The sequence below is a fragment of the Leopardus geoffroyi genome, chromosome C2 (genome assembly GCF_018350155.1).
Source record: "Leopardus geoffroyi isolate Oge1 chromosome C2, O.geoffroyi_Oge1_pat1.0, whole genome shotgun sequence".
NCBI classification, from domain to species: domain Eukaryota; kingdom Metazoa; phylum Chordata; class Mammalia; order Carnivora; family Felidae; genus Leopardus; species Leopardus geoffroyi.
In genome coordinates, this window is record NC_059333.1 from 72,024,281 (window position 1) to 72,037,811 (window position 13,531).

General features: G+C 50.5%; 1 protein-coding gene and 1 long non-coding RNA gene across 5 annotated transcripts; one reads left to right on the forward strand and one right to left on the reverse strand.

Moving 5' to 3' along the window:
* Positions 1-500: 500 nt before the first annotated feature.
* ZDHHC19 (zinc finger DHHC-type palmitoyltransferase 19) lies at positions 501-11,331 on the reverse strand. 3 transcript variants are annotated; one of them, XM_045502454.1, is made up of 8 exons: positions 11,097-11,331; positions 10,618-10,733; positions 9,972-10,111; positions 8,997-9,169; positions 8,483-8,588; positions 1,872-1,957; positions 1,325-1,524; positions 501-690 (listed from the first exon to the last, which is right to left on the reverse strand). In XM_045502454.1, the coding sequence occupies exons 1-8, from the start codon at positions 11,240-11,242 to the stop codon at positions 521-523; spliced, it is 1,137 nt and encodes a 378-aa protein (XP_045358410.1). In that variant the 5' UTR covers positions 11,243-11,331; the 3' UTR covers positions 501-520. The 3 variants fall into 3 exon arrangements, with proteins under 3 accessions (XP_045358410.1, XP_045358409.1, XP_045358411.1); XM_045502453.1 differs by having other exon boundaries at positions 10,618-10,739; XM_045502455.1 differs by having other exon boundaries at positions 501-716; positions 10,618-10,739.
* Positions 11,332-11,333: 2 nt separating this feature from the next.
* LOC123611017 lies at positions 11,334-12,849 on the forward strand. Of its 2 annotated transcripts, XR_006718385.1 has the most exons (3): positions 11,334-11,576; positions 11,733-11,851; positions 12,601-12,849. It is a non-coding gene; the product is annotated as an uncharacterized LOC123611017 (long non-coding RNA). The 2 variants fall into 2 exon arrangements; XR_006718384.1 differs by lacking the exon at positions 12,601-12,849 and having other exon boundaries at positions 11,461-11,576; positions 11,733-12,347.
* Positions 12,850-13,531: the final 682 nt, after the last annotated feature.

Sequence of the window (13,531 nt, forward strand, 5' to 3'; positions counted from 1 at the left end):
CAGGACCAGAACCAGCATGTGACTCCCCAACAGGAAGGAGTGACCAAGGTGACACCAGTTAGTAAGAAAGATGTAGAATTGTACTGTAATGGAGAATACCCCCACCCCTCCACTTCCCAAGGATGAGGCCGCAAAAGGGCCCACTCCCAGCCTGAGGGCCGCCGAGTCACCAGGGAGGCTCCAGTGTGGCAAGGCTGGACCTGGCTGGCTTGGCCAATTCCCAGGCGGCGGGCGCCCCCTGCAGCCAGACAGGGGAGTGGCAGGCAGAGGCCTGGACGTTCCCAGGGCTGACCTCCCTGGAACGGCTTTCTCCGGGCCTCACTGTGTTCCTTATGGTTGCCCCATTTTAAGGATGAGAGAAGTGTTGAGTGTCTTGCCCAAAATCACAGAGCCAGCCAATATGGGACCCTGGCTCCTCCCTCCCGGAGTCTTTGTCCCAGCCCCCCAGAGCCCCCCTCACCTCCAAGCTCCCTCGCCCGTAGGACAGACAGGACCTTTGAAGGAGGCAGGCAGTGGGTATTTAATAGGCTTTGGTGGAGGATCTCGACACTCCCACCAGGGAAGTGGGCAAGGGTGGGGCATAGACAGGCCTCCACACAGGGCTCAGGAGATGAGGTTCAGATGCAGGGCCTCCTGGCATCGCCGGGTGTGAAGGGGCGAGAGGTGGGCAGAGCCTCGTCTGGGGCACTCCTGCAGCAGGGGAAAAAATACTGGGCCTGCGTGGAGCTAAACACAGAGTGGAGGGATGGGGGCTCTCCCCAAGCCCCTGCCCCACAGCTCATGACCCTCCAGTTGGGGAGCAAGAAACTGTCCAAGCCACCAGCCCCACAGGGAGAGCAAAGGGAGTGGGCTGGTCCCATAGAATGTCACTGCAGGGGCCCTGGGGGAGGAGGAGGCTGTGGATTACACACCCCCACTTCATTCCTAATGGTCCACTTCCAGGCATTTCATATGTTGGGCTTCAGAGTAAAAGTTGCCTTTAAATAAAGGGCTCCAATCTCAGAATTATGAACCACTGGCCTAGTCTCAGTCACTAATAGCTGAGGAAACAGACACCCAGAAAGGGTAAGTGGCCTCAGGCCAACCAGCAAGTGGTCTTTTCTCTTTATGTCTCCAGGGACCCCTGGTGTATTCTGAGGACCGTGACTTCACTTCCAGCACTCCTCAGGTCTATGATCCCCCTCCCTCAAGCTCTGAGTGCTCCAGTCTCAGGGCCAGACAAACATGGGGTGAGGGGGTTCCCCCCGACACTTGTAATATCCACAGAATCCCTCTCCCAACACACACAAGTTCTCTCTCTCTCTCTCTCTCTCTCCCCCCTTACCTCCTGGAGGGCTAGAGCCTCTCCCTGAGGGACCCTTCCCTGGTTTGTGGAGACTCAGAGGTTGGGGCTGGGGGCCAGAACCAGGCTCTGGGAGGGCTGGGGTACTGAGCACCGAGGGGCACACTGGGAAGTGCAGGTTCTGCATGGGCACCCAGTCAGACCCCGCCACTCTCTGCAGCCAGACAGCTTCAGCCATGTACCTGGGGAGCAATAAGCCAGATGGAAGGGGTCATGGCCCTCCTGGCCTGCTCCCCCTCAGCTTGGGGAACACACAGCCCAAGGCTTGGCCCTGCAGAGAGCTGCGGCCAGTCTCATTCAGGCTATAGTGCCCCTCTACCACATTTCTTAGGGTAAGAATCCACAAAGGCAAGGAAGTGAGGGTTCCAGAGGCTCTCACAAGGCCCTGAAGGAAACCCCAAAAGAAGAACAGTGAGTATAAAGGCCTGGGAGCTGGGCTAAGGGGTCAGGGGCGACGACCCGGCTTTATCCCAACTCCCCCTCCCCCCCACCACGCCCCATCACTGGGTCCTCTGGTCTGCAAACTCACTTGGGTCCCAGCGGTGCACAAATTGTTAAATACCAGTTGCTGGCACAGCCGTGGTCGAAGGGGTTGTATCCCTGCAGGTATCGGCACTGGAGGGAGGTGAGAGCCAAAAGAGGAACTCAGGTTCAGCAGGACCGGGCAGCCTACCCTCTGATGGTCCTCCCTGAACCATCAGCTCAGCACAGGCCCACGGCAAGACTCCAAGGGCAGAGAAGCAGGGCCAGTGAGCCAAGGCCTCCCCTGACCCACCTCTGAGTAGCTCTCTCCAGGCAACCCCTGGCCCTGCCCCCACCTCCCCTGCCTTCTCAGGGATCCTCCCCCATCACCCGTACTCTCTTTTGCAGTATCCTCTCCTTCTCTGTTTCCTTTGGCCACACCACATCCTCCTGCTACCTCCTTCTAGATACACTTTCAGATCTTTTTGTGGCTAAACTGGTCCAAATACTGTTCCACACCCCTCCCCCAATTTCCCTACCTTCCCAGTTTTCATTTTTTCCAAACTTGTGCTTTCACTGAATTTCACTATCTAGAAGGCCAATTGCATGGGGCCCAACCATATTTCCCTAACAAAATAACTTGGCCCTGGAAATCTGGACTGAAGTTCCTGAGCACCCATGCAGTGAAGGTCAAGCCCAAAGGTGAAGTCCCCCCCCCCCCCCCCCCCCCCCCGTGAATACTCTTAACCAAGTTCTTCCCCTCCCCTCCCTCTACCCATCAGCCCCGCCCTCCTCCCCCTCCCCAGCACAAGCAGATTCTCACCCTGACGTCAAGAGCCTTAGCTACAAAATGTCGTAATGACCAAAAGTGGCCCAAGGGCACCTCTGCCCACCACGGGGAGCTCCCCTGTGTCCCATGCCCCTATCACAAAGATTTTGACCTTCAACACTATTCTCCATCACAAGGTGTCAGGACTCCATGCAGGGCAGCTGACACCTAGGGGAGAAAAAGTCAAGACAGCTCCACAATGTCCCATTGTTGACAAAAAGTGACATCGACCATCAAGACACTTTGAGTTCTAAACGTTTAAAGCATTAAGGGAAACTGCCATTCTATTTGAAATTTTAATTAAATGGTTAGAAGAGTTTGATTATATTTATAATTAGAATTTCAAATTTAGAGAAATAAATTTTGATTGATTAGATGTATATGAAGTATACAAAAACAACTGTCCAACACTTAAAGGCATGATAATTGTCTGATGAACTCATTAGAACTCACTAGTAAACGACAGCACCTTCCTCTCCCCACATGAGAGCTTCTCGGATGTGAATGGAATCCAACAGCTCCAATTCCGTGTCTCAAATGCTACCACACTCCACAGGACAAAAATCAAAGCGGGCATCTTCTCTTCCCAGCTCCTCCTTTCCAGGCTCTCTGCTGCCTCTGCTCTCTGCCCTTCTTCCCCAGGGATCGGGGCATCAGGCATTTTTCTCTCTCTTTCTCTCCCAAGGCATTATCAATTCCTTTGTGTGAAGACTCACTCATTCGCTCGGAAATATCTGGGGGCCTCAACAATGTCCTAGGCACAGCACTGGGGGGCTGAGGATACAACCACCACCACCAAAGCCTGCCTTAACTTTCAGGCAGCTGGGGAGTGGGCAGGGCAGTGCACAGAAGAGCAGGCAGCCGGGGCCAAGACTCCAAGGTGCAGGGAGAGGAGCAGCAGCCCTGGAAAGCAGACAGTGGGGCCCTGAGTGGCCACGGCAGGGGCATTCAGCTTCCCTGATACTGTGTGCAGCCTGGAAAGATTAAGTCTTAGGGCTGCCTACTGGCCCCTTGGAGAGCACAGCGCCAACGTGACAGTGAGGAGAGGCCAGGCTGGAAGCTGGCTGAGGAAGGCAAAGAATGATACCGGCGAGCATAGCCAGCTCGTTCAAGCAATATGGCCCTGCTGGAGGGGAGAAGGCAACAGGTGGAGAAGAGGCTTGTGTTGTTAGGAGTGTTCTCTTTGTTCCTAAGACGGGAGAGACGCGAACACGTGTAAATGATGATGGGAAGGAACGGTAATAAGAGCAACAACAATATATAGGGCTTCTGCTCATACTGGCTGCTGCTCTCTGTGTCTTACACGTATTAAGCCGTGCGGCCCCGTTTCACAGATGGGGAAACCAAAGCACCAGGTAGCTAAGTAACAAATCCAGTATCTCCCTGCTGATATGAAGCTGCGGTTGGAATTTATGTAGACTGGCTCCAGTGCCCTTGGTATCAACCACTGGGGCAAGTGGCCCCAAAAGACATGGTTTGGGGATGGAGGTAGGAAGGGAATGAAGTTGAAGTGTGTAAAGAATGCCTGAAATGGGGGTCGTCTGGGTGGCTCAGTTGGTTAAGTGTCCAACTTCGGCTCAGGTCATGATCTCACGGTTTGTGGGTTTGAGACCCACATCAGGCTCTGTGCTGACAGCTCGGAGCCTGGAGCCTGCTCTGGATTCTGTGTCTCCCTCTATCTCTGACCTTTCCCCACTCACGCTCTGTCTCCATCTCTAATAAATAAACATTAAAAAAGAAAAAAAAAGAATGCCTGAAACAGGTTCTGCAGGTGAGGGGACAGAGCCCCGAAAGAATGAGTCACACTCATCACAGAGTGCAGCAAATCACAGAGTGCAAACCCCATTTAGATTTCTGAAGACTGGAGATCACAGACTGGGAGACCCCCATTCTGAGCAGTGGAGCAAGGGCAGGCCAAGGGCCTGACGTGGGGCTAGAAGAACCATGGGATGTGGGAAGGGGAATGCTGCCCAAGGGAGGCTGAAATGATGGACTGAGGCTGGAGACAGAAGACACGCAGACCACAGAAGGTAATGAGAAAGGGATAATGGGTACTGAGCAAGAGGAGTCACCGGTGGGCTGGAGTGGTTGAGTAGTGACTGTAAGGACAGCAAGTGGTGGGCAAATAGGGTTCCTCTGTCCTGTCAGTTGTCTCAGTATCTCCAGCTCTCCCTCATCAATGTAGGCAACTACAATCTTCCTAAGACAACCTTCAGTTGGGGTGCCTGGCTGGCTCAGTCTGGGTAGAGCACGTGGCTTTTGATTTCAGCAGCTCTTAATCTCAGGGTATTGAGTGCGAGCCCCACATTGGTCATAGAGCTGACTTAAAAATAATAATAACAACAATCTTTAGCCAAGTCATCGTCCTGCTAAAGGAATCCCATGGCAAGGATGTTCACTTTTATCACTTCTACTCAACATTGCACTGGAGATCCAAGACGGTCAGTACAGTAAGAAAAGAAAAAGAAATAAAGCCATACATGTTAGGCTTTATTTCATACATGTTAGGCTTTATTTAGTTTCTGTCCTTATTCACAGATGACATGATTTTCTATGTAGAATCAACAAAAAAACTATTAGAATAAGTGAGTCTAGCAAAATTGCAAGATTCAAGACCGATAAACAAAAAATCCATTGTATTTCCTTATAATAATAATCAAACAGAAATGAAATTTAAAAACACATTTATGGGGAGTCTGGGTGGCTGAGTCAGTTGAACATCTGACTCTTGATTTCAGCTCAGGTTATGATCCCAGGGTTGTGGGATTGAGCCCTGCATCAGGATCCATGCTGAGCAGAGAGCCTCCTTAAGACTCTGTCTGTCTGTCTGTCTCTCTCTCTCTCTTTCTCTCCCCCTCTGCCACTCTCTCCCTCTTTAAAAATAAAAAAAATTAAAAAAATGAAGGAAGAAAAAATAATATAAAACAGGGAGGGGGACAAAACACAAGAGACTCTAAAATATAGAGAACAAACAGAGGGCTACTGGAGGGGTTGTGGGAGGGGGATGGGCTAAATGGGTAAGGGGCATTAAGGAATCTGCTCCTGAAATTAGTGTTGCACTATATGCCAACTAACTTGGACGTAAATTAAAAAATAAACTATTTAATTAATTTAAAAAATATTTAAAAATTAAAAAATAAAATAAAATAAATAAAAGTAGCACATTTATAATAACACGAAAAGCAAAATACTTAGAAAAGATCAGGGAGCCTGGGTGGCTCAGTCAGTTAAGTGGCTGACTTCAGCTCAGGTCATGATCTCACAGTCAAGAGTTCAAGCCCCGCGTCGGGCTCTGTGCTGACAGCTCAGAGCCTGGAGCCTGCTTTGGATTCTATGTCTCCCTCTCTCTCTGTCCCTCCCTGCTTGCCTTCTGTCTCTCTCTCAAAAATAAACAGACATTTAAAAAAATACTTAGAAAAGATCTAACACAATGTATGCAAGATCTATATACTGAAAACTACAAACACTAATGAAAGAAATTGAAGAAGTACATGGAAAGAGGTGTGTGGCTTCAAAAGCTCAATACTGGTAAAACGTCAATTTTCCAAATTGACCTATAGGTTCAATGTAATCCACATAAAAATCTCAGCAAACGTTTTTGTGGAAATTAAGGTGATTCTAAAAGTTATGTGGAAAATCAAAGGAACTAGGATAACCAAAAAAAAACTCCCCAAAAGAACAAAGTTGGAGAACTTACATTGTGCAATTTCAAGACGTAATGTAAACCTACTAATCCAGACAGTGTGCTATTGGCAAAAGAATAGAGTCCAGAAATACACCCACAACTACATAGTTAACTGATTCTTGACACATGTGCAAAGGTAACTCAATGCAAGACGACAGTCTTTTCAACAAATGGTGCTGGAACAGCCCATTGCAAAAATAATACATCTTGACCCTACCTTGCATCATATACAAAATTTGATGCAAAATGAGTCATAGTCCTAAATATAAAATCCAAAACTTATAAAACTTCCAGAAGAAAATATAAGAAAATCTTTGTGACCTTGAGTTAGGCAAAATTTTCTTAATTACAACACCAAAAACACGGTCTATAAAAGGGAAAAACCAATAGTGTACCTTAGCAGAATTTAAAACTTCTGATCTTTGGAAGGCACTGTTAAAAAAAATTGAGATAAAAAAAAAAAAAAAAATTGAGATGACATACAGACTGGGAGAAAATATTTGCAAAACACATATCTGAATCCAGAGTACATAAAGAAGTCTTAGGACTCAATAATTTCACAAAGAAAAAAATGGCGGGGGGGGGCGGCGCCTGGGTGGCTCAGTCGGTTAAGCATGGGACTTCCAACTCAGGTCATGATCTCACTGTTCGTGGGTTCAAGCCCTGCATCGGGCTCTGTGCTGACAGCTCAGAGCCTGCAGCCTGTTTCAGATTCTGTGTCTCCTCTGCTCTCTGCCCCTCCCGCACTTGCACTCTGTGTCTGTCTCTCTCTCTGTCTCAAAAATAAATAAACATTAAAAAAAATTAAAAACGAAAAAACTGACAATACCAAATGTTAGTGAAGATGTAGAGCAACTGAAATTCTCACACATTGACTGTGGAAATGCACAGTGGGAATGCAGCCATTTGGGGAAACAATTTGACGGCCTCATAAAGTTAAATGTACAGTTACCATATGACCCAGCAATACCACGCCTAAGCATTTGCCCAAAAAGAAATGAAAATGTATGTTCATGTGCCTGTACACCAATGTTTATAATCGCCGAAAACCGGAAACAACCCGAATACGCTTCCATCAGCAAATGGATAAACAAGTGGGGGTATATCCACATGTTGCAATACTGCGTGGCAATAAAAAGGAAGAAACTACTGATATGGGCAGCAACATAGATGCATTTCAAATGCAGTATGCTAAGTGGAAGAAGCCAGACTCAAAAGGCTATGATTCCATTTATATGAGCCACTGGAAGAGGGAAAACTATAGGGATAGAAAGCAGAACAGTGGCTGCGAGAGGCTGCGGACAGGGAAAATGGCTACAGAAGGTCGTGAGGGAGTTTTCTGTGGGGTGATGGAGCTGTTGTAAATCTTGATTATGGTGGTGGTTACAGGACAGGACTGCACGTCAAAACTCATATAACTGTGCACCGAAACAAGGTGAAGTCTGACGTTAAAAAAAAAAAAAAAAAAATCCTATCGTGGCTGCCAGGTTTCCACTGGACCAAGACCAAATTCTCTACCTGACTTTCTGAGCCCTTACATTCCGGCCAATCCCGAGCAGTCCACTTGATTTCCCATGCCATCTTCTGCTCCAATTACCACCGTTTCCTCACCATCCTACCCACATTCGACAGACTGGCAGGCTTCCCTGCCTTTCTACAGGCTGCGCCCCTCACATTTGCTCTCTCCGTTTTCTGACGGTCCCAAACCACTAAGCGGCACGCCCCACGCCACACAGCGGTCCTCCCAGAACTCAAGTTCCTCTCTGAGTCTGCGCTACTCAAAGTGGGAGAGGCCCTTTCTCGCAGCGTTCACCGGCGTCTGGCGGGTGTTATTCTGATTTCAGTTACCCTGTTAACACAAGCGCAGGATGAAGCCTTACTCATCTCTCCGCCCAACGCTCAAAATTAAGCACACATGGCCTAGCACACAGTAGGCCCTCGATGCAGTGCACCCAGGAAGGAGAGTGACCACCGAGCTCTAGGAGCAGGTGGATTTGAGATGCGTCTAGGTCCAGAAGGGCTAATGGCCCTTCTGGAGGCATTCGAGGCAGGTCAGGCCGTCAGGCACCAGGGCGGTGCACAAAGCGGAAAGGGCAGAGGTCCCGGAGGCGCAAGGTGACCACCCACAGCCCGGTATCCCCGCGTCCCGCTCGGCCTCGCGTACCTTACCCTCGCAGGAGCGCTGGGCCGCGCTCACCGACATGGCCTGGATCAGCAGCAGCAGGAAGAGTGGCACCAGGAAGCCGGCGGCGGGTACTGTCACCAGGATGCTGCGCACCAGCTAAGGAGCAGAGCCTCCGGACCTTCCTCCCTGGCCCCGCCCCTCGTCCGACTCCGCCCCAAAAGCCCCGCCCCCAACCGGGACCTTCCATCCGCTCCCCGCGCTCCGCCCGGTACACCTCACCCCACTACCCTCCCCAGGCCCCGTGCCACCTTTAGCATTCCCCATCATGACCCTGGTAGATTCTCAACTCTTCCCCGTCCCTTCTAGCCCCGCCCATCTCCCTGGCCCTGCCCACCCCCACCTAGTCCCTGGGGGTTCTCCCCGTACACCATGGGGGGGGCGGGAAGGAGGACGACCCGCCTCCCCCCCACCCCCCCCATTCCCTCCCCCCCCCCCGCTAATCCTGTCCCTCATCCCCACCCCGCGCTCTCCGCAGTGGTCCCACAGCGGATACGCCATGGCCTTGTCCATGGAGAAGGGCAGGTGGGTTGTGCGCACTAGGAAGATCAGGCAGGTCACCAGCAGGGCACCCGAGTAGAGGCACAAGGACAGGACGAGCAGCATGAAGAAGCGGAAGTTGCGGTGACCGATGCAGTTATTAACCCATTTGCAGTGGTGGTCAAAGTCCTGGGCAAGAGGGAGGGGGCAGGCTTGGAGCACCCCTAATCAGAGGTTTTACCCCCTTTCCCAAAGGCCGCCTACCCTTGGTCCCTCAAACTGGCTCCCATCCCTAGGGAGAAACCCAGCCACAAAGTCCTTAATGCTGGTATTTCTATGGTTAGAGCACTGTTAAGTCTCCATGGCTCACAAGGTCATATATCAAGAGGCCTTTAGAGACAAGGCCTTCCTGGTCTTCTGTGGGACACATCCTGGTTTAACTTTGGGCAGGACACAGAATATTTCTGGAACTCTGTTTTCTCATCCATTGAATAAGGATAATAATACCCTTGCTCAGGCGGCCCCCCCGGATTGTAAGGACCAGGTAAGACAGCACATTTGTAAACCTGTGTAGCCTGTGCGCATGAGACAGCTCAGCACTCGGAGCCCAGGAGACCCTCTGACCTGGACACCCGAAGAAGACAGACGAAGCTTCCCTGGCCAGGCCTACAGCCAGCCTGAGGGCCTTGGGCACCTAGTGTCAGCAAGCCTGGGGGAAGACACGAATGTCTTTCTCCCCCTGGCCTGACCAGGTCCAGCATAGGTGTGGATGCCTCTGCGTGTCAGCACCTGCACAGGCAAGGGCCAACCTCCCAGGACAGGTGACAGGTAGTGACCTGCGTGAGTGACCAAGAGTGGCTGGGAGTTACTGCCACCCTTGGCCTTTAGCGATCCCGGAAGTGGTTTCACACCTGCCACAGGAGCTGGTGTGGGTGGGCCTCCTGGGCAGGGGCAGGGTGGGGGCAGGTGGACAGTCAAGAAGGGCACTCACTTCCACACAGACGTTGCACCAGGGACAGTGGTAGGTCCGGGGCGGGCGGTGGAAGCAGCACTTTTGGCACCATTGCAGACGGAAGGCCCTCTGGTTCACCCACACCACATGCACCATCATGGGGCCCTGTTCATTGGAGCCTGGCACAGGAAGAGGATTGGGCAGCAGTAGGAGGGCCTTCCATCAGTCTGCTGCTCCGGGGGTAGGGAGGCCAGCTCCCTATCATTACTGGGCTCCAGGAAGTGTGGGGAAGAGAAGGACAGGGGCATCCCTAGTCCCCACTGAGCCATCTGCCCAAGCACAGAGAGACTGGCATTCAAAGGGAAGGTAAGTTTCCAGCCAGAAGTGTTCTGTGAGGACTCAGCCCTTTGAAACTGTGACTGATGCTTTAAGGAGTTTGTGCAGTGGGAAGGACGAAGGGAGAACTGAGTGGTGTCAAAGGGCTGGCTTCTCCCCCCACCCAAAGCAACTGGAAAACTCCAGAAATCTGGTTTTCCACATCTCCATGGCTTAGACGATGAAGTGCCAGAGGCAGGGCCTAGGAAAATGAGGATGTGCATTGAAAGGGTCCTGAGGCCCGAGGAGGGGAGATGGAAGGAGCCCTTCAGGAGAGGTTACATCCTTCTCCCAGGGACCAATGCCTCACCTTGATGCAAGATGCCCGGGTCTGAGAAATTGAGTGAAACGAGACTGAAGAAGGTGAGGACACAGAGGAGGCCTGTGACAAGAGGAAAAGCCCACTCCCCATTCTGGGCCAGCCACCTGCAACTGAGACCAGAGCAGGGCTCAGCCCTGATCTGGGGTGGGGGTGGGGAGGTGAAGTTCTCCCTGGACCTGGTCCACTGGGTCAGAACCCACATACCTTGAAGCCGGCTCTAAATATCCAGGCTGGTGGCAGATCCATAGAGACTCCACCAAATGTCACCCAGTGTTACGGGCCACCTGCAGCTCCCAGAGGCACCAAGCACTATATACCCATGCCTTTGCACATTCGATTCCCTCTGCCTAGAGTATCCTCCCTTCTCTCGCCCCTCTTCCACACTTCCCCTTCCTCTGCACTGTCATTATCTGTCTTCCTTTCTGTCTCTGTAGGAAACCTGTGGCTTGTGTGGGAGGGAGACTCACGGGAACGCAAAGAAAAGGCCACTGAAAACTACCAGCAGCACCACATTGAAGGCAGCAAACAGGCTTGGGAGGATCCAGGGAAGCGGGGCCTGAGGCAGGGGATGGGGCTCCTTCATGAGGGGCATGGCGTCCTTCAAGACTGGCATGGCTGGACCTCCTGCACCCCCAGGGGAGATCAGAGTCACCAGGCTCCCTCGCCCCAGCTGGCTCCAGGAGCCCCATGGCCACAGCAGCCTCGGAAGCCACAGCCCAGGGTGGAAGGAAAGAAGCTCCAATGTGACATCATAGAGGTTGAGGAGAATGGAGGCTAGGGGCTCTTCAGCAGAACTGTCTGCAGCCAGTGACCAGAACTTCCAACAGCAACCCCCTCCCCATCCCCCCCCCCCACACACACACACACTTGTGCCAGGGACTGAGCGGTCCTGCCCTATGAGGTTGGCTTTGAGACTACATGAGATTAGACAGACACATGGGGAGAAGGTGGGCGATTCTAGTCATCTTTTCAGGCTCAGTGCTAATTGAAGCAAACAGTGCTTGTTGTTCACTCTATTTTTTTCCCCACTTTTATTATTACAAAATTCCACTTTGGGGAGTGGAGGGGCAGCTAGATAATTTTCTAACTTCCCTCATTTCCAGGGCTGGCTTCATGACACAAGTCTGGTCGATGAGACAAAGGCGATGTCTGCTGAGGGTTCTCAGAAAAGATTTGCCTTGTCCTCTTCTTCTGGTCTTGAACCTAGATGTGCTGGCTGAAGGTACCACCTTAGGCAGTATGTCAACAGGCTACAAAGAATGACATTGTTGAGTCACTGCCCCAGACTTAAACTGCCTCCCTCTGAGCTGCTTATTATATGAGAAGATAGCTGGATTTTCTGTTACATGCGGCTGACATTGGTCATTTGTTTTGGCCATTAGGCATCTGAACCCCTCTGTTTTTGGAGGATTCCCTGCACTGTACCTTATCACGAAGGGCAAAGACTGGTCCCCATACCAGTTGGAGCTAAAACTGCCAGATAATTGCATTCAAAGCCTCTCCTGCAGCTAGCGCATAGCCCTGTGACCCAGCCACCACCAATTAGCCTCAGAACTGCTACCAACCGAGTGTGGGAGTCTTCTGAGATACAGCAGCTGCACACATTTTCAGAGCTCCCGCGTGTAGAAGTGTGATGGCCATTTTGAATGTCACCTTAATTTCAACAGTGATTGCACTGTTCTTCAACATGGATAAAATATGTAATTCTAAGAGTCCTACTTGGTTTTTTTTTTGTTTTTCTCTTAATGTTTATTTTGAGAGAGAGAAAGAGCGAGCACACTGGTGTGCTAGACAGAGAGAGTGGGGGAGGGGCAGAGAGAGAGAGAATCCCAAGCAGGCTGCATGCTCAGCATGGACGCTTAACCATTTAACCGGCTGAGCCACTCAGGTGCCTCTTGATGTTGCTATTTTCTGAAGCTGGGGCCCAAATTCAGAAGAATAAAATTGACTTTGTGTCTTTTTGACTGGTAGGTGACACCAAAGACCTGCTCTGCCCCCTCATGACCTGTGACATGGCACTACCATGCGTAGAAGGACATTAACGCACAGATATAATTAACATGCTCCGTATTTTCTTATGTGCTCAACAATATTGTAAGAGCTGCCCTATTTATTGGGCCAACATTGTGGGGTAAGCTGATAAATAGAAAAGAGGATTAAATCTAATACCTGTATAGGTATGGGGTTATCAATATGAATAAATCTTTTCAGTACTTTGGATACTCTTGCAGAGTGGGTAAAAGTACATTTGAATTCCAGGGCAAAGCCCAACACAGACTGTCAACAAATTGGCTTCTAAGAATATTTTATTCCTTAGTTTAAAACACGTATGTCAATTGGCAGCAATTTTGGCACACACCTTAGGTAACAGATTCGTCAGTGTTTTTCACTGTCCATTAATTCATTTTTCCTCCTCAGGTTAATTACCAGTCAAGTCTTCATGGAATAATTATGGGGACCCATCACTTATATACCTCACCCCAGTAGAGATTCCATTCTCCTCCATTCTGATAACGTTAGCTCCTGGAACAAGTTAATGTGCCTTGTCATCAGCATATGGTTTCTCTGCTCCTTTCCGTTTTGTGTGAAGCTGCAGACCAGAGATGGGGTCTTCTGGAAGAAACATCGAAGGACATAAAGGGATACAGGGAATAGACACACGATTACAGACTTCCGTAGAATAAGCTGATGTGACCACGGAGCAGACACCTCACTGTCGGTCAATCCCTGGATTCCATCCTCCAAAAACCTCCTTCTCCCCCAGTGCTGTTCATCCCAGTCATCAGGACCATCATTCACCCTATTGTTCAGATCAAACCCGTGGAGTCGCCTGACTCCTGTCCTTATCTCATCCAATCCACCAGCTCTGCCATCAAAATAGAATCTCTCAAGTCCAAGCCAT

Excerpts from the sequence above, each read along its gene's own strand:
- ZDHHC19 (XM_045502453.1), bottom strand. The coding sequence starts at position 11,242 with ATGCCAGTCTTGAAGGACGCCATGCCCCTCATGAAGGAGCCCCATCCC. Across the intron at positions 8,589-8,996 it reads TCCATGGACAAGGCCATGGC|CATCCTGGTGACAGTACCCG; the intron begins GTATCCGCTGTG and ends GCTGGTGCGCAG. Across the intron at positions 1,525-1,871 it reads TGTGCACCGCTGGGACCCAA|GTACATGGCTGAAGCTGTCT; the intron begins GTGAGTTTGCAG and ends ATTGCTCCCCAG.